This window comes from Paramormyrops kingsleyae, chromosome 8, assembly GCF_048594095.1.
Source record: "Paramormyrops kingsleyae isolate MSU_618 chromosome 8, PKINGS_0.4, whole genome shotgun sequence".
Taxonomy (NCBI): Eukaryota; Metazoa; Chordata; class Actinopteri; order Osteoglossiformes; family Mormyridae; genus Paramormyrops; species Paramormyrops kingsleyae.
The window spans coordinates 492,532-512,789 of record NC_132804.1 but is presented as its reverse complement, the minus strand read 5'-3'; the positions used below and the strand labels follow the sequence as shown (position 1 = coordinate 512,789).

Sequence of the window (20,258 nt, the reverse complement as noted above, 5' to 3'; positions counted from 1 at the left end):
GTGCTGTAAAAATGGTGCCGTCCTTCAGATGAGATGTAAAACTGAGGTTCGAAAGAATAGGGGTGGTACCCCGATGCCCTGGATAAATTGCCCACTGTAGCCCTTTCAAATCTGGCCTCCTAATCATGGCCTATATCTAACTGGTGAATTCTCTCATGCCCCTTCACCACCATAGTTACTTTGTGGTGAGTGTACTGGTGCAGAATGGCTGCCATTGCATCATCCAGATGAGTGCTACACAGTGGTGGTGGTTGAAGTGGCTTGCCATTGGTTCTGTAAAGCAATTTGGGTGTCTTTCAAAGTGCTATAGGACTTTTTTGGTTTGCCTGTTTGCTGGTGGGGAGAGTGTGATGCTAGGAAACACTGGGTCTGACCATTCATGTGGAGGGTGTTGATGCATGACACCTATCACAACATCATTGTATACCATGTACACCTGTTCATGGTGGTATACCCAGATCACAGTCAAGGGGATAATGTGCAATGCCACACTGGACAAACTGTTCAGAAACAGTGTGCAGAACATGATGAAGCGGTCAAGGCGGCTCATCAGGCAGGTAGTTGTAATGTTTGGGCTGTTTGGTGTGTGTACATCAGCATATGCATCTCACATTTGTCCAACAAACAGGCGAATGAATGGGGATTCAAATTTGAAGGGAAAGAGGGGTGGTAATTACTAGCCTATTGGTGGTTTCCATGAAAAGGGACAAAATAATGAAGCACTTAATAAAGTCTTTCTTTTACTGGCTGAACTGCTGGTTATCTTTGTGGTCTGGAGTGCAAGTGCTTTCCATCAATTATTCCAGCGTTTCAGAGCACTGAACATCCATCCTGCGATCCAGGTGCTTACATGGTGACTTGGAAGCATGCCGAGCAGCTCTCACTCTGACTCACAGATGAAATAAAAGTCAGACATACTCTTTGGCCAACTGACTGCCGTACTGACTCACTGACGCGTGGATTTGCACACATGCAGACAAACTCGCTCATTGACACAGTGATACACTGACTCGTTGACTTACTGAGTTACTGATACATGGGCTTTCCTGACTGACACATCTGCTTGCCAGTGCTTCTGTTCATTATTATCATGATTTGTTAGGTGAATTAATCCTTTTTTGGATGTGTCTTCACTGTCCTGTGCATCACCCCTGTACATTGCTAGTGAGCAAGAAGCTCAGCAGGATTACTCATTTAAGGGAGGGCCCAGTGTGAAATCACCAAAGGAACCCGTGCAGAGCATGCTTTGCAGAATCAAGGCACCAAGTCAACTCATTAGGTGACTAAGGTCCCTTGTAGAATGCCGTAATTTGAGAAAATAACCTTGAAATTCTTGTTGTTTTGGTAAATTTCTCTTGATCATGTGTAGCACCTGGCCTAAATTCTTGCATGCTAAATGTTTGTGCTTCAGTGCTTGGACTAATGTGGACCTCAAGGGGGTAGAAAAATTTGCCCATGTCTGGTCACTGGTTTGAATCCTTTGGCTGGCAGAGTAATCAAATTGCAGCTAGGCCCCTGACCAAAACCATTAACCCTGAAAACTCCAGAGGTGCTGGACAAATGGCCAGCCCTGTTCTCAGACCCCAAGCTTTACTATCACTGTTATATGTGTATGTCTCATGGAGATCTAGAAGGGATGTGCAGCAACCAAAGAGCTCCTTTGTACTTCTACTTATGCTTGTATGAATGGCTGATAACTAGTATCACTATTAAGCTCTGTTTTACTGTGTGCACTTGTCCGTTCATGTCGAATGAAGGATTTGATGATTGAGTGCATAGAAATGTAAGTGATTGGGCTGGCTTTTTCCAGACAAACCCTTGATATATTGTTGGCTAAACTGTCAGCAAAAACCACCTCCATCTTAAAAGCAGTAGTGTATATCCAGGGCCTTCATAGTTGAATGATGGAACTCTTAGGGTTATTCAATGATGTCATGGCAGCTCAAGAATATGTCTATACATTTGGCACTGTCTGAAAAAATCTGCCTTTCAGTGAAGCTTTCGCTCCATGAAGAAGCGTGAAATGCACAACTGAGGCATGGCAGGACCAAACAAAGAAGGCAACCTTGTAGGAGGTAGTCTAAACATATATTTTGATACATGGGGCAATAATGTGGAATATGGAGAGCTAAGGGCTGCCCATCGAATTGCAGCAAACAGGTTATTTTATCCTTGCTATCCAGGTTATTTAGCCAAAATGGATGCTTTGAGTTTGTGGAGCAGAGCCAGGATGCAGCATTTCTAGAAGGCAAGCTGCAGAAACACCAAGCGAGAATGATACTGCTGCACTCTTCTTGGAAATATAAGTGGTTGTATGTAAGATAAATGGATGTTGCAATTTGGTGACACTATATCTCCATCTGATTTTCCCGGCAGGTCCAGGAGTGGCTATGCCTGAACTGTCAGATGCAGAGGGCCCTGGGAATGGATATGACAACCCCCCAATCCAAGCAGCTGGGGGGTCTGGCTAAGGCTCCATCCCAACCTGACCTGTCCCGTTCATCCACCAACCAGTCTGGCCAACAGGATCATACGCGGAGTGCCGGTAGCTCCCCCTCCAGGCAGTCTCAGGAGCAGCCATTAGACAAGCTGTTTGGCTTTGGAGCATCCATCCTTAGCCAGGCCAGCACTCTGATGTCTGTTGATCCTCTGCTGCCCTCGCAACCTCCGCCAGCCCCCACCAAGACACGCCAGGGGCCTGTTTCTGGACCTGCTTCTGGGCCTGCCCCTGCCCCGGGCCTTCATGCACCCCCTCAGCAGCAGCCAGCCCAGCGTCCAAAGGAGCTGGGGAAGCTCGAACCAAACTGTCCTCTGTGCAAAGCGGAGCTGAATGTCAGCAAGTTTTCGGAGCCGCCCAACTACAGTACCTGCACACAGTGCCACACCCGAGTTTGTAACATGTGTGGCTTCAACCCCACACCTCACTTGGTTGAGGTAAGAGGACACGCCCGTTACCAAGGGGTGGGTGGAGCAAAGTCATGATTAATGTCTGAAGTTAGCTGTAGATGCCTGCCTCTAAAAAACAAATATGAATGTTGGGGAAATGATCAGAAAGAACAGAGTAGGAAGGGAATATCTTAGACCCTTGGGTAGCCAATTTCATGTCTTAAACAATGTCTATGGTCTCCTGAATTTCCCTGGATTTGATGCACCGGTAGGAATGGCGAAATTCAGAAGGATTTTATCCTTCTCATTTGTGTCTCTACGCATGATGCTATCATGTAGAGTCAGTACTGTCTTCGTCTCATTCGTAAAGGATGGTGAACATGAGGTTTTAATGGCTTTAATGGCCCACATAAACGGATGTGTTGACTGCAACAGGGTTGCTCTGGTGTGGGAGGCTGGAACACAATAAACCATTATCCAAGGTCAGTGACACAAATTGTTTTGGTAACCAAGTGGCGCAAAAAGCATTTGGTGCCGTTTATAGGAGGGATGTGGGAACCTGAGAGGTTCACTATACTGTGAAGTAATGCATTGTGGGTAGTATCAGGTGACATGAACTCTTCAGTCACAAAGAATCTGTATTTGTGCAGTAGTGCATTAGTTTATGGGTGACTGTCAATGATAATGTCAAATTTGATTTGACAACAGGCTACCTGTCACTAGGCAATATGCAGCAAATTTTCAAGAAGGAATCAAAAGTTTGTGATACGTATGAGCATGTGCATGTGTGGGTGGGTTGGTGGCTAGCTATAGGATGGCGCGCATCTCTCTTGGTGTGAATATATGCATGTAATACATTTGTTGGAGTGTAGCTGTAGAACGAATCCTGTAGGTGTCTGGCATCTCTGGCCAATGGTCTAATGTGATACTATTGGCCGTATTTAGCTGCCAGCCAATGACAAGTGAAGGGTGGTGCTCTTTCCTAAAAGAGCTAGGAGGCGACTTAGGTAGCCATTCGGTGAGCACGTCAGTCACCCGGTCAACTGCGAACTACTTCATTGCCTTCATTGTAGGGATCGTAAAGGTAACAGGCATCTTCGTTGTGTGTGTGTGCGCATGCATGTGTGTGTGTGTGAAGATAATGACATGACTTCCTAAGCAGTGCATCCGTGTGCTTTTTTCATAGTTTTTAATGAATTTAAGTGGGTAACCACAACCTCTCCTACACGTCTGTGCAGTTCATGCAAGCAGTAAACCACACTGGTGGATAAAAAATGCATTCCACTCTGAAAGGGCAGATTATGTTTTGCCTTGGTTTTAGTAGAACGGGGTATCTATATTAAATTAGCTTCTGCTTTTGTTTCATGGGACAACGGCATGAACTATGCAGCGTCGACATTTCTATAACAGCAAGATACCAAAGAAACATATCTTCATACAGACAGGAAGACAGAGTTTTTGGTGTTCTCAGTAAATATGAGTCATGGATTTGTCAAGTCCCTTTTCCTCCTGACTATTTTGTGTTGGGACGGTGGAGGGAACATGCTTAAGAATCTGTAGAAAAATAACAGGAAGATGTTGGAGAACTGAATGAAGGGTTGCTACCTTTGTTGCTCTTAGACCACTTAAACCTATTTAATTAATTAGGATTTCTAGTAAATTGTGTACCAGTGTACATGGTCAGTAATGTTTATTGTAATTGCTTTTGTATAAAAATGTCCTAGAAGTCAAATAATGTAAGTAATCTACCTTTTGGAACAGTAAAAGTAAATTATTATGGCACCACACCAGTGCTGCAGCAGTATCTAGAAAAGTGTTCTGCTCAGGTGTGGATGAAGTAAGCGATTCTGACCTGGCTGACCCCACGCCATGACTGAACCTAGATGTATCTGATGGGCATTCTGTAAGCTAACAGCTTTTTGGCTTGCTCCTGAAGGTGTGAGTGTTTTATTTCCTCCTCTAATTCTCCAAATGCACTCCGAACCCTCTGATCATTTCGTAAGATCGGCAAAGGCTGCTCATTGGGCTTACGTTCACTGGACAAGGCACTAATCCTGTCTATTTTTGTGTGTCCTCCCTGTTCAAATGGGCAGAAACTCATTGAGGGCAGAAAACCTGGCATGATATTGTGGGAAAATGGCAGCCGATTGTACGTGGTGAGAAGAAACTTGAGAATTATGGGAAAGGGGCTGAGAATTGTGGGAAGGGAGAAGGGACGACCTGCAGGAATTGCCATCTGCTGTGGTGGTATTGGCTCCAGGACTGTCGCGATGACTGAGCATCCTCTCCCCTCTCTCTGCAAGCTGCATCATGCTGTTTTCATGCACTTGGCTTGTGTTTCAATACCCACTCAGAACGCTGCACCCACCCGCACACTACCAGCCCGTCTGCCCCTTCCAGTGTCATTCGAGAGACTACTTTGCATACCGCGTTCCTTGAATGTCTCTGGTGAGATCACAAGTGTTGACTTAATGTGTCATTTTGGCCAGGCTTGTGAAAAAAAGCCTGGTGTCTCAGGATCTGAAGGCCACTGCCATATGGTCAGTGAGCTAGAACATTATTGCCCTTTCTGGACCACAGGGAACACGACAAGACCAGCTGTATTCTTTCTCTGGCTGTTTTTCTGCAGCATTCCTCTGTCTTCCTCACACCTAAGGCTTGTCACATTCCTTTCTTATGACAGCAAAAGCTTTGTTTCCTCCATTTTCAAATCGAGTGACCTGTCGTGTGAACTTCCCCGAAGTCGAGGTTAAGAGCCAGCTGACGATGAATCCTGAGCCCTGCTGAAATCAGACTGCAGCCTGTAGCAAGGATACATGTCACACGGGAAATGTTTAGCAGTCGGGTGGGTGGTAGGTGACGTACTGTCATTACACTCGGCAGGTGCCACTGGCAAACATCCAGTGAGCCCCGGCTCTGCACACACCTTCCTGGCTCTCACATGGGTCTGTTTAGGTGAGCTGCTGCTTCAAAGTTTCCTGCAGGGTGGAGTAATTCATGTGTGTTGGACTGCCTATAGGGTGCCCTGCCTAATCTCTATGCCTGCTCGGCTATGCAAGCCAAGACCAGATATGTGGTTGCTCAGAATCGCAGTACGCTACTTTGTTATAGCATAAGATTATACTCATCCTTTATGTTTCATTCAACCTCTGCTCCCATGCTGTCTTAGTCCAAGGCAGAGACCCTAACTAAATGGGAAGAACAGCTCATGGGTTGTGCCTACGGGCTTCTGATTCGAAGTTTGTCATCAGAAATCCTAGAAGGACCTCCTGAGGTTGGTTCCTAAGATGTACAGTAAAATATCCAACTGTGTGACATGCTTAATCACTTTGGATAGAGAAGCTCAGTAAGATGTCGATGACACTGGTGGAATCCTGTAGCTCATTCTGTTAAGAGTTAATGCCCAGAACCAATGATGCTGTCCACAAGTGATGCTCAGCACAATTAATTAAATGCAGCAAAAGGCAGAGCTTTCAATTTATACCCCGTTTTACAGAGAGCTGAGTACCTGCCAATGTCATTCATTCCTAAAGGTCTTCAGCCTTCCAGTCTGCAGCTTTCTAATGGTCTTTAGCTCCATGTCAGACATGCTCCATGTGGACACCCTTCTCTCACGCACTTCTTTCACTTGGCACGCACTTCTTTTCTCTCAGCAATTGTGCTTGTTTGGAAGCAGTTAGTGTACTGTGCACCTCTCCCTTCAAACATTAGGTACATTTTTTTGAGCATTTGAAAATCTTAATTTGCAGTTTTGGAAGCCAAGTTGAGGAGTGTTGCACACAATTTTTTTTCAAGATTGCACTTCAACAAATGATTTGTAGTTTTGTGCTTTTATATTGGTCTTTGTTGGTTCTTTCATTTTTGCTTTTGGAATAAAACATTTTAAAACTTTCGCGTTAGCTGTTCCAGTCAAACATGGAAATAAAATAGATGTTCTTGTCTGCAGTGGTTTGTGTTTGAGAAGTCAATCAAGTGAAGACCTGGGAGTTCAGGTCACACTATCATGTGTTTAGGAATTGTTCCTGGAAGAGCAGCTGAGTCCAAGCGCTCTAGCAGTTTCATCACGTACGGAGTTACGTGTACAGAGGTAGTACTTATGGATACACCCATTGCATTTTCCTTGGCTGATCCCAATTGCCAGTTTTTACTGATCCTGGCTGATTCACATTTTTTTAGTTTAATAATGTTTAGTAGAATAAACATTTGTTCAGAAACTAATTTAATGAATGAAACCATGATAAAACCTAATTTTAGTCTAATAACACAAACACTATCTTCAGCCTAGAAACCACTCAAGATGTGTCACCAATATGTTCATTCCAAGTGTTTGTCAGTTACAACTCAAGAAAAATTTCCAAAATGTCCTGATGTGTGAAAGAAAAAATAACACACTTTCTACTTGTGGCAACACCCAATAGATTATCAGTTTAAGGATATATAACAAAAACATTGTTTTATAATACATTAGATGTGTTACAAACTTGAAAGAGCAAGTGTAATAAATTCACTGAGTTAATGGCTTGAAAGTAGCCACAAATAGTGTCAGTCTGCAAAGTATTAAATAATTTATTATAAATCAGTTACATTAATAATACACATCGGCCTGCTAATACACAAAACAACACTAAAAATTGAAAAAAAAACTAAGGAAAAAATGTAAAAATGGAAGAACATTAAGAAAAGTTAAAAGAACTTTGGTGCTTTAGTTTACATTGAGGATCCCTCTGTAAAAAATGCAGGGAAAATTTAATAGGGTGCAGCAAATCAAGCAAGAAAAGTAGGACTAATGTACAAAAGGCACAATCAGATGACGTGTAATTACATGCTTACATCACATTCCAGTGACAGGTTGAGGCCTTGGTTCCTCTTTAGTGAATGGTGCAGAGTATGACTGTGCCCTGTAGTTTATTTGTGCCCTATCCTGGGTTGTTCCCTGCCTTGTGCCCTGCAGTGGATTTGTGCCCTATCCTGGGTTGTTCCCTGCCTTGTGCCCTGCAGTGGATTTGTGCCCTATCCTGGGTTGTTCCCTGCCTTGTGCCCTGCAGTGTATTTGTGCCTTATCCTGGGTTGTTCCCTGCCATGTGCCCTGCAGTGGATTTGTGCCCTATCCTGGGTTGTTCCCTGCCTTCTGCCCTGCAGTGGATTTGTGCCCTATCCTGGGTTGTTCCCTGCCTTTTGCCCTGCAGTGGATTTGTGCCCTATCCTGGGTTGTTCCCTGCCTTGTGCCCTGCAGTGGATTTGTGCCCTATCTTGGGTTGTTCCCTGCCTTGTGCCCTGCAGTGGATTTGTGCCCTGTCCTGGGTTGTTCCCTGCCTTGTGCCCTGCAGTGGATTTGTGCCCTATCCTGGGTTGTTCCCTGCCTTGTGCCCTGCAGTGGATTTGTGCCCTATCCTGGGTTGTTCCCTGCCTTGTGCCCTGCAGTGGATTTGTGCCCTATCCTGGGTTGTTCCCTGCCTTGTGCCCTGCAGTGGATTTGTGCCCTATCCTGGGTTGTTCCCTGCCTTGTGCCCTGCAGTGGATTTGTGCCCTATCCTGGGTTGTTCCCTGCCTTGTACCCATAGGCTCTGGACCTCCTGCATGCCTATGGATAATTTTGTAACTCCAGTTACCCTTAGTATGCTTTTGGACTGGGGGGGGGGGGGGGATGGGAGAAGACTGGAGCTCCTGGAGGAAACCCCATGATGACACAGGGAGAATGTGCAAACTCCACACACATGGAGCCACGGCAAGGTACCTTGAAACTGCATCATTGCGATTCTGTGATTCTGGCCTAACAGCTTAGCGATAGGTCATAGGGGGAGGAATTCGGATGGGGGAAGACATTTGGCATGACAGCTGTCATTGGTAATTAAAACACAAACAATAAAAGGCTCAATTGGTGACTTCGTGCCAGATGGCTTAAACACTGCCTTGCGTAATGAAACGTAATTGAATTGCAAAATTTTGTGGCAAAATATTTCGTTACACCCGTTACCAATGGAAGGGCCACAGCGGGCAGTTTTAGCCAGGATATTGGGGTACCACCCCTACTCTTTCAAACGATTCTCTCATCAAATAATTTATGACCTCATAGAGTCATGACCTCAGTTTTACATCTTATCCAAAGAATGGCATCATCTTTACAGCACAGTGTACCCAGTGTTCCCATCACTGCATTGGGGCATTGGGATCCACACAGACCACAGGCCCAAACCTGCATTGCTTCAGGTGGATGAACTAGACTATACCCATTTGACTATACAAGCAGTGTAGTCAAATGGGTAAACTTTTATGAACAGTTTTAAAGTTATTAGTCAAGGCTTTGGCGATATTACGGTAATAAGGCATGCCACCGTTTTTTGAAATCCGTATGACAAAAGTAGCCTGGACCTCCCCAGCCCATTCCCGCTCTGTGAAATATATCACCAAGATTTCAAAATGTGCTGCTTTTAAAATACTGTACACCTCAGTATAATGTCTGGACAGTTTAAAAATTAGATATGCGGGTACCTCCGGCCCTCCTCATACAGCTGCTCACCATAACTACAACTACAACAACAACTATTCTTCCTAGCCTTGTGCTGATTGGCAGTGGCATTTGACAAAGACTGGATAATTGCTGAACTCCCTGTGGAAGCAGGTTACATTTAAAATTGTCACATGCTAAAAATATTCTTGAGAGAGCTTTATTTAATAGATCATTAAGAAGCTGAAGGTGGGAATCTGTTGACTGTTGTTGGGTGGGGGCGAGGGTGAATCTTCTTGTTCTGTGCATCCTCAGAAGCTTGACAAACATAATGGGGTTGGGGAGTTGGACCCCATGTTGCCTATGAATACTTTGGCCTTTGTCATTGAACATCCATCCCTAAGTGACCCAAGGTCATATTCAACAACAACATCCAGCCATCAACAAAGCAGTCAATCAGTCACACTCTATTTAACTGTCACAGTAGATGTCCAGTCCCACCCCTTCTCTCTTTCATGGAATGCCCATGGGATATTCAGAAAATAAAAATAAATGAGAGAAAGTATGAACATTACTATATCACTTCTAGCTGAAATGACCACCAACTGCAGCCAGAAGGGCAAGGAATCATGCAGTGCGTTCTCAGAGAAACAGCAGCATCTTAATAAGAGTATACTGCTGTGTGTGATGTACACAGAGCAATAAGATTACAGTTTATAACGTATTCATCTAAGACTTAATTAATTCTAATCAGGTCCAAGAGGACAGCTTTGGGAGTTTGCCCAGCAGCATGGTTTATCATCATTGTTACAATGCTTAGGAGGTGGTTTTGCCAAAACGACATTTTTCTTGAAAGGTTTTAATCCTACAACTGCAGAGTAATAAGTTGATTACACCAGGCTACCCTCTGCTGTATGTTGGTTTATAAGATCTGTAAACATCTTTGCAGTTATTTTTGTATTTATGTTTAGTCTTCCTCTCCCCAAAGAGCCCCCTAGATCTGACCCCTTTATAATATACAGCAGCTACAAAAGTAGTTTGGATATGTGACACAATTGTTGGTATAAATACATTTTTATGTCTGTGCTTGTAACCGTCATTCAGAGGGACGGAGTTTGATCACCAAGGTGTGACTGGGCTGTAATGTTTTTTCGAGCATTGCTGCTGGCTGTATTTTATTTTTTTACTCTCAAATGTCATTATTGTGTTTTATTTCAAACAAAAATATTTTAAATGATATTCAAGTCATATGTGGGGAGGTCAGTTAAAATAAAATGTAAGCATATTAGTCAAAAAAGCAAGTCAGGCACATAGACTATATTAATATTAGTGCTTTGAGTCACAGTCAAGTTAAATTAATGGACGAGTTTGGATCACTTGTGAAATGGACCTACACCTCACTGTAGGCCGTGTATGGATATGTATATTACTGCTGCACAGAGGCTTTTTGATCGCTCTCATTTTTTAAGGGACATAACAGGGGAGTGAACTAGTCAGCTGTCACCCGTCGGTCTTTGAGTTCCATGAAAAGGTGGAGATGTTTGTCTGACAGATGTCTGGCCAGGTTTGACGTGTTGCCTCTCTTTGCAAGATACGCTTTAAAATAGCGTGCAATTTTCATCCACTTTATAGCCGAAATCCCTTCATATTTCCTTTCAGGCTCCCTCTTTGTCAGTGTGTTCAGGTGTTGTTAAAGGTGCTGCAATCAGTGTCTGACCCAAGAGAGAAAGAGCATCGCTTTCTTTGCCTGACAGGTAACATGATACACACCACTAAAGCAATGTCACACACACCACTAAAGCAATGTCACACACACCACTAAAGCAATGTCACACACACCACTAAAGCAACGTCACACACACCACTAAAGCAACGTCACACACACCACTAAAGCAACGTCACACACACCACTAAAGCAACGTCACACACACCACTAAAGCAACGTCACACACACCACTAAGCAACGTCACACACACCACTAAAGCAACGTCACACACACCACTAAAGCAACGTCACACACACCACTAAAGCAACGTCACACACACCACTAAAGCAACGTCACACACACCACTAAAGCAACGTCACACACACCACTAAAGCAATGTCACACACACCACTAAAGCAATGTCACACACACCACTAAGCAACGTCACACACACCACTAAAGCAATGTCACACACACCACTAAAGCAACGTCACACACACCACTAAAGCAATGTCACACACACCACTAAAGCAATGTCACACACACCACTAAAGCAACGTCACACACACCACTAAAGCAACGTCACACACACCACTAAGCAACGTCACACACACCACTAAAGCAACATCACACACACCACTAAAGCAATGTCATACACACCACTAAAGCAACGTCACACACACCACTAAAGCAACGTCACACACACCACTAAAGCAATGTCACACACACCACTAAGCAACGTCATATACACCACTAAAGCAATGTCACACACACCACTAAGCAACGTCATACACACCACTAAAGCAATGTCACACACACCACTAAGCAACGTCATACACACCACTAAAGCAATGTCACACACACCACTAAAGCAACGTTACACACACCACTAAAGCAACGTCACACACACCACTAAAGCAATGTCACACACACCACTAAAGCAATGTCACACACACCACTAAAGCAATGTCACACACACCACTAAAGCAACGTTACACACACCACTAAAGCAACGTTACACACACCACTAAAGCAACGTTACACATGACACTCTGCCCTCCCTGCTGGGCAACTGCAATAAACGCTGCAGGTCCAGAGGTACCAAGATAATTAAGGACTCCTTACACCCTGCAAACTGCCTGTTCTGCAGGCTGAACTTAGGCAGATGGTTCTGTTGCCTGATGTCCAGGACAGAGAGACTCAGGAAGAGTTATTTCCCCCAGGCCATAAGGCTTCTCAATTCAGACTAACTCTCGTCCTTCTGTACACTATGTACGTTTGCACTGAAATGCACAAATACCGCACATTTGCACTATATTTCAGATTTTGCACTATATTTTTAGATTTTGTATATTTGCATTGTATATTTTAGATTATATACTTGGTTCTGATGGTATTTATATATTGTAATTCTCTTTTTTACTCCGACTTTACTTCCTACCTTTTTTCTTCTATTTTTGCACAGCCAAATAAGGGTGATTCAGAGATACATTTCACTGCATGTTGTACTGTATCTGACAAATAAATCTCTTGAATCTTGAATGAATTGTATCTTGAATGCAACGTCTCACACACACCACTACAGTAACATCACACACGACACTAATGCAACGTCACACACACCACTAAAGAAACGTCACACACACCACTAAAGCAACGTCACACACACCACTAAAGAAACGTCACACACACCACTAAAGCAACGTCACACACACCACTAAAGAAACATCACACACACCGCTAAAGCAATGTCACACACACCACTAATGCAACGTCACACACATCACCAGTGCAAAGTAAACAATGTCAAAACTGAGCTTGAAGAGACAGATTCCTTTTAGACAGATCAATTAGCAATTTGGATGATGAAGTTTTTTTCAAAATGCTGGTCTTGTACCACTTTAAAAGCTCCAGTAGCAGGTTTTTTCCGTTTTGGTTCACAGTGCAGCCCTTGTGCAAACTCCACACACACAAGGCGGTAGTGTGTGGCGACACCATCCTGCCATTCTGCCACCCTGACAGGCCTGCACAATGTGCAAAGTTCATATCAATATGGCATTTTGTGCACATACAACTGTCACATTACAAGGACTGTGATAGTTTGTTGGGTTCAAACATCAATAAGTTGCACAAAAACTTTTTTACTCAGTCACTGGAAACAAAACTTAGCAAGCTTTGCAATTTTAATGATGATTTCTTTTCGAAATTATCTAGCATAAGTATAAAAAAAAAAAAAAAAGTTCACGCAACTGCTTTTGCATGAGCTCTGCAGGCACTCTGAGACAATCATAATCATTTCTGTCCCTGCTCTTGGACTCACTCATAGACCGTGAGCTCTGCAGGCACTCTGAGACAATCATAATCATTTCTGTCCCTGCTCTTGGACTCACTCATAGACCGTGTGGCATGTTTGTGAGAAATTAAAGTCATCCTTGTGAGAAGAGAAAAGAGGTTGAAAAGTATGTTCCAGCTCTCAGTATTCTTGATGGTTTCTCATTGCTTACTTGACATTGTTAGAACAGATGCCTTGGATGTTTGCTCAGTCTCCAGTCTGTTCTGTCTCAAGGCAGCCCATAAGCTTCCCATTCATCCTTTAGTCCTTGTGTCATATAGATCTGATTTCTGTCCCAGCAGTCTTGCACCTAGTGATTTATGTTTCTTTATAGTTAATTGTTATTTAAATTTGCAGGTGGTTATAAATCCTGATGGGTCAGTGGGTAGCCCAGTTTACTCCTACAGTTGAAATACATGGAGCTGGTTGAATTGGTGTCTGTAAATGATCCACAGATAGCTAGCATTTCTGTCAGTCTGTGCCCTGTGATGGCAGGGAACCCTAGCAGAGTCACTGGATGAGATAAATGTGGCTCTGTATTAGGCCTGTTATCTCAGGAAAAATGTGTTTTCCTGAGCTGTTGGGGGCATAAACTACTTTTCATGGTTGGCTTTTGTTCAGGCATCTCCATGTGCTCTTGCTAATGATCACCAAGAGAATCTCTGCTGTTATCAAACATCCCTCATACATGCAGCCCTGCAACTGTCTCAGACAGGAATTAGACCCAGTCATCAACTGTGCCATGAGTTATAGGCCCTTGAAACTGTAATTAGAGAAACTGTATTTAGAGAAACATTAAGAGCATTCCTCATTTAATCATTAATTTGCTAAGTGATTGAAGTTTTAAGCAGTTATTAAAGTCAATTCAGTTAATCCAAACCGTAAGAACATAAGAAATTTACAAACGAGAGGGGGCCATTCGGCCCATCAAGCTCGTATGGGGAGAACTTAACTAATAGCTCAGAGTTGTTAAAATCTTATCTAGCTCTGATTTAAAGGAACCCAGGGTTTTAGCTTCCGCTACACTAGCAGGAAGACTATTCCATACTCTAATTACACGCTGTGTAAAGAAGTGCTTCCTCAAATTTGTTTTAAAATGTTCTCCCGCTAATTTCCACTTATGGCCACGAGTTCTAGTATTTAAACTAATACTGAAATAGCCATTTGGCTGAACAGAATCCAGACCCGTTAGAATCTTATAGACCTGGATCATGTCCCCCCTTAGTCTCCTTTGCTCGAGGCTGAACAGATTCAGCTCAGCTAACCTCTCGTCATAAGACATTCCTCTAAGACCAAGAATCATTCTTGTAGCCCTCCGTTGCACCTTTTCTAAGGCAGCAATGTCCTTCTTAAAGTATGGTGACCAAACCTGCACACAATATTCTAGGTGGGGTCTTACCAAGGAATTATATAAGTGTAACATCACCTCCCTTGACTTAAACTACACACACCTAGAGATATAAGCCCACAGTGCTGACCTCTCTCGGCAGGCGGGCTGCTAACTGAGCTAACGCCCCACCCACAGTGCTGACCTCTCTCAGCAAGCGGGCTGCTAACTGAGCTAACGCCCCGCCCACAGTGCTGACCTCTCTCAGCAAGCGGGCTGCTAACTGAGCTAACGCCCCGCCCACAGTGCTGACCTCTCTCAGCAGTCGGGCTGCTAACTGAGCTAACGCCCCGCCCACAGTGCTGACCTCTCTCAGCAAGCGGGCTGCTAACTGAGCTAACGCCCCGCCCACAGTGCTGACCTCTCTCAGCAGTCGCGCTGCTAACTGAGCTAACGCCCCGCCCACAGTGCTGACCTCTCTCGACAGGCGGGCTGCTGACTGAGCTAACGCCCCGCCCACAGTGCTGACCTCTCTCAGCAAGCGGGCTGTTTACTGAGCTAACGCCCCGCCCACAGTGCTGACCTCTCTCAGCAAGCGGGCTGCTAACTGAGCTAACGCCCCGCCCACAGTGCTGACCTCTCTCAGCAGGCGGGCTGCTAACTGAGCTAACTCCCCGCCCACAGTGCTGACCTCTCTCAGCAGGCGGGCTGCTGACTTAGCTAACGCCCCGCCCACAGTGCTGTCCTCTCTCGGCAGGCGGGCTGCTAACTGAGCTAACGCCCCGCCCACAGTGCTGACCTCTCTCAGCAAGCGGGCTGCTAACTGAGCTAACGTCCCGCCCACAGTGCTGACCTCTCTCAGCAGGCGGGCTGCTAACTGAGCTAACGCCCCGCCCACAGTGCTGATCTCTCTCGACAGGCGGGCTGCTGACTTAGCTAACGCCCCGCCCACAGTGCTGACCTCTCCCGGCAGGCGGTCTGCTGACTTAGCTAACGTCCCGCCCACAGTGCTGACCTATCCCGGCAGGCGGGCTGCTGACTTAGCTAACGCCCCGCCCACAGTGCTGACCTATCCCGGCAGACGGACTGCTGACTTAGCTAACGCCCCGCCCACAGTGCTGACCTATCCCGGCAGGCGGTCTGCTGACTTAGCTAACGCCCCGCCCACAGTGCTGACCTCTTTCAGCAAGCGGGCTGCTAACTGAGCTAACGCCCCGCCCACAGTGCTGACCTCTCTCAGCAAGCGGGCTGCTAACTGAGCTAACGCCCCGCCCACAGTGCTGACCTCTCTCAGTAGGCGGGCTGCTAACTGAGCTAACGCCCCGCCCACAGTGCTGACCTATCCCGGCAGGCGGTCTGTTGACTTAGCTAATGCCCCGCCCACAGTGCTGACCTATCCCGGCAGGCGGTCTGCTGACTTAGCTAACGCCCTACCCACAGTGCTGACCTCTCTCGACAGGCGGGCTGCTGACTTAGCTAATGCCCCGCCCACAGTGCTGACCTATCCCGGCAGGCGGTCTGCTGACTTAGCTAACGTCCCGCCCACAGTGCTGACCTATCCCGGCAGGCGGACTGCTGACTTAGCTAACGCCCCGCCCACAGTGCTGACCTCTTTCAGCAAGCGGGCTGCTGACTTAGCTAACGCCCCGCCCACAGTGCTGACCTCTTTCAGCAGGCGGGCTGCTAACTGAGCTAACGCCCCACCCACAGTGCTGACCTCTCTCAGCAGGCGGGCTGCTAACTGAGCTAACGTCCCGCCCACAGTGCTGACCTATCCCGGCAGGCGGGCTGCTGACTTAGCTAACGTCCCGCCCACAGTGCTGACCTATCCCGGCAGGCGGTCTGCTGACTTAGCTAACGTCCCGCCCACAGTGCTGACCTATCCCGGCAGGCGGGCTGCTGACTTAGCTAACGCCCCGCCCACAGTGCTGACCTATCCCGGCAGACGGACTGCTGACTTAGCTAACGCCCCGCCCACAGTGCTGACCTATCCCGGCAGACGGACTGCTGACTTAGCTAACGCCCCTCCCACAGTGCTGACCTATCCTAGCAGGCGGTCTGCTGACTTAGCTAACGCCCCGCCCACAGTGCTGACCTATCCCGGCAGGCGGGCTGCTGACTTAGCTAACGCCCCGCCCACAGTGCTGACCTATCCCGGCAGACAGACTGCTGACTTAGCTAACGCCCTGCCCACAGTGCTGACCTATCCCGGCAGACGGACTGCTGACTTAGCTAACGCCCCACCCACAGTGCTGACCTATCCCGGCAGGCGGTCTGCTGACTTAGCTAACGCCCCGCCCACAGTGCTGACCTATCCCGGCAGGTGGGCTGCTGACTTAACTAACGCCCCGCCCACAGTGCTGACCTATCCCGGCAGGCGGACTGCTGACGTGCTTTTGAAGGAGAAGGAGCAGGCTTTTTTTTAACCTTTATTTAACCAGGTTAATCCCATTGAGATCATAGATCTCTTTTACAAGGGAGACCTGGCCAAGAAGGCAGCAACACAACCACAACAAAACAACGCATTAATGAACACATTAAAATTTGCTCACATAAAACACTTGCATGCAGATAAAGGAAATTGCAATAACATCACCATGCCTTTAAAATCCTTCAGTGGAACAAGGGCTTGAAGTTGAAGCTTAAATTGCAAGTCATTCCAGGTATGAGGTGCCGAAAACCTAAAAGCTTTCTTGCCCAGTTCCGTTCGTACTTTAGGGACAACAAACTGCAGAACATCCATAGATTTAAGATTGTAACTTCCATGTTTCCTTGTTAAGAAACAGGATAGATAATAAGGAGTAGCCCAGAATAGTTTTATAAATAAACACATACCAGTGACTAAGCTGTCTGATATACACTCACCTAAAGGATTATTAGGAACACCATACTAATACGGTGTTTGACCCCCTTTCGCCTTCAGAACTGCCTTAATTCTACGTGGCATTGATTCAACAAGGTGCTGAAAGCATTCTTTAGAAATGTTGGCCCATATTGATAGGATAGCATCTTGCAGTTGATGGAGATTTGTGGGATGCATATCCAGGGCACGAAGCTCCCGTTCCACCACATCCCAAAGATGCTCTATTGGGTTGAGATCTGGTGACTGTGGGGGCCATTTTAGTACAGTGAACTCATTGTCATGTTCAAGAAACCAATTTGAAATGATTCGAGCTTTGTGACATGGTGCATTATCCTGCTGGAAGTAGCCATCAGAGGATGGGTACATGGTGGTCAGAAAGGGATGGACATGGTCAGAAACAATGCTCAGGTAGGCCGTGGCATTTAAACGATGCCCAATTGGCACTAAGGGGCCTAAAGTGTGCCAAGAAAACATCCCCCACACCATTACACCACCACCACCAGCCTGCACAGTGGTAACAAGGCATGATGGATCCATGTTCTCATTCTGTTTACGCCAAATTCTGACTCTACCATTTGAATGTCTCAACAGAAATCGAGACTCATCAGACCAGGCAACATTTTTCCAGTCTTCAACTGTCCAATTTTGGTGAGCTCGTGCAAATTGTAGCCTCTTTTTCCTATTTGTAGTGGAGATGAGTGGTACCCGGTGGGGTCTTTTGCTGTTGTAGCCCATCCGCCTCAAGGTTGTGCGTGTTGTGGCTTCACAAATGCTTTGCTGCATACCTCGGTTGTAACGAGTGGTTATTTCAGTCAAAGTTGCTCTTCTATCAGCTTGAATCAGTCGGCCCATTCTCCTCTGACCTCTAGCATCAACAAGGCATTTTCGCCCACAGGACTGCCGCATACTGGATGTTTTTCCCTTTGCACACCATTCTTTGTACAGGTAAACCCTAGAAATGGTTGTGCGTGAAAATCCCAGTAACTGAGCAGATTGTGAAATACTCAGACCGGCCCGTCTGGCACCAACAACCATGCCATGCTCAAAATTGCTTAAATCACCTTTCTTTCCCATTCTGACATTCAGTTTGGAGTTCAGGAGATTGTCTTGACCAGGACCATACCCCTAAATGCATTGAAGCAACTGCCATGTGATTGGTTGATTAGATAATTGCATTAATGAGAAATTGAACAGGTGTTCCTAATAATCCTTTAGGTGAGTGTATAAAGATGACCAGTTAATTGTAGAATAGAGGACACAATGATGCGTCAGGGGACTACAGTTGGTAATAAATCTAAGCGCCCTATGGTGTACACTATCCAGCATATGAAGACAATGAGGCGAAGCGTTCATATACATCTCCATGGTCCATAATAGGCAAAAAAGCTGTTTCCACCAATTTCTGTTTCACAGGTAAGGATATTTTTATAGTAAAATCCTAAAAGTCTCAGCTTTTTTACAACATACTGAATATGCTCCTTAAAATTCAAATGATCATCTATTAAAAATGCTAGATATTTAAAAGTAGATACCAACTCTATTTGTCGTCTATTCCTAGTTAAGATTTTCTCGTTCAGTGCAAATGTCACCATTTTTGAAGCAGCAAACAACATACATTTTGTTTTCTTTACTTTTAAAACAAGATGCAGATGACAAAGGTGATCTTCCACTCTATCAAATGCCAATTGAAAAGACTGAAAGGCCTCAGCCCAAGTGGGTGCTGCACAGTATATAATAATGTCATCTGCATAAAAATGAAAAGTTGAATTTGGAATATTATGTCCAATATTATTTATATAAATAATGAATAATAATGGACCCAGTACAGAACCTTGAGGAACACCTTTTTTCACTTGCAATACCTCAGAGGAAGAAACCCTCTATCTTAACAGCCTGTGTACTGCTTGTGAGATAATTTGCAACCCACCCAACTGCTTGTTGAGAAAAACCAATAGCTGAAAGACATTTGGTTAAATTAATATGATCAACAGTATCAAATGCCTTTGAGAAGTCAATGAAGATGGAGAGACTACATTGCTTCTTATCAAGTATTTCAGTTATATCATTTATAACCTTCATAGCAGCAGTTACAGTACTGTGATTTTTGCGAAAACCTGACTGAAATGGAGACAAAATAGAGTTGGTGGCCAAAAATTCTTTGACCTGTTCACAGACCAGAGATTCAAGCACCATTGCCAGAACTGAAAGTTTAGAGATCGGTCTGTAATTGTTTAGAATACTAGGGTCACTTCTTTTTAGGAGAGGAGTAACGAGGGCAGATTTCCAATCCAAGTGGATTTAATTTACATTTACATTTACAGCATTTGGCAGACGCCCTTAGCCAGAGCGACTTACATAAGTGCTCATTTGAAGTCAAGGTAAGGTTAAAAATATGACACAGTGGTACAACTATAATCTCAGCTGCCGTCTTTAAGAAAAGCGTTTCGAGACTGTCTGGGCCAGCTGGTTTTTTAGAATTAAGTTGTTTTAGAGCCCTCATGACCTCTATTGTGGTAAAAGGAGTAAAGTTAAAAACCTGCGTATTTTCAGTGGTTCTTTCAATACTTAGTGGTACTTTAGTAGAATTTTCAGGATTATATATAAAGCCAGAAGAAATAAAATAATGATTAACACCATTTAGAACTTCTTTTCTATCACTCACTCTAAGACCATCAACAAGTAAACTAGGTGGGAAATTAG

The 20,258-nt window shown here is 45.1% G+C and overlaps 1 protein-coding gene across 3 annotated transcripts in view; it reads left to right on the top strand.

The window, feature by feature from the left end:
• Positions 1 to 20,258, top strand: part of LOC111852529 (protein bassoon-like) — a 106,211-nt gene that overhangs the window by 36,850 nt on the left and 49,103 nt on the right. For all 3 annotated transcript variants that reach the window (XM_072714950.1, XM_072714948.1, XM_072714949.1), the window contains exon 3: positions 2,377 to 2,934. In XM_072714950.1, the coding sequence (XP_072571051.1) occupies positions 2,377 to 2,934 (558 nt within the window). The remainder of the gene's footprint in view (positions 1 to 2,376; positions 2,935 to 20,258) is intronic.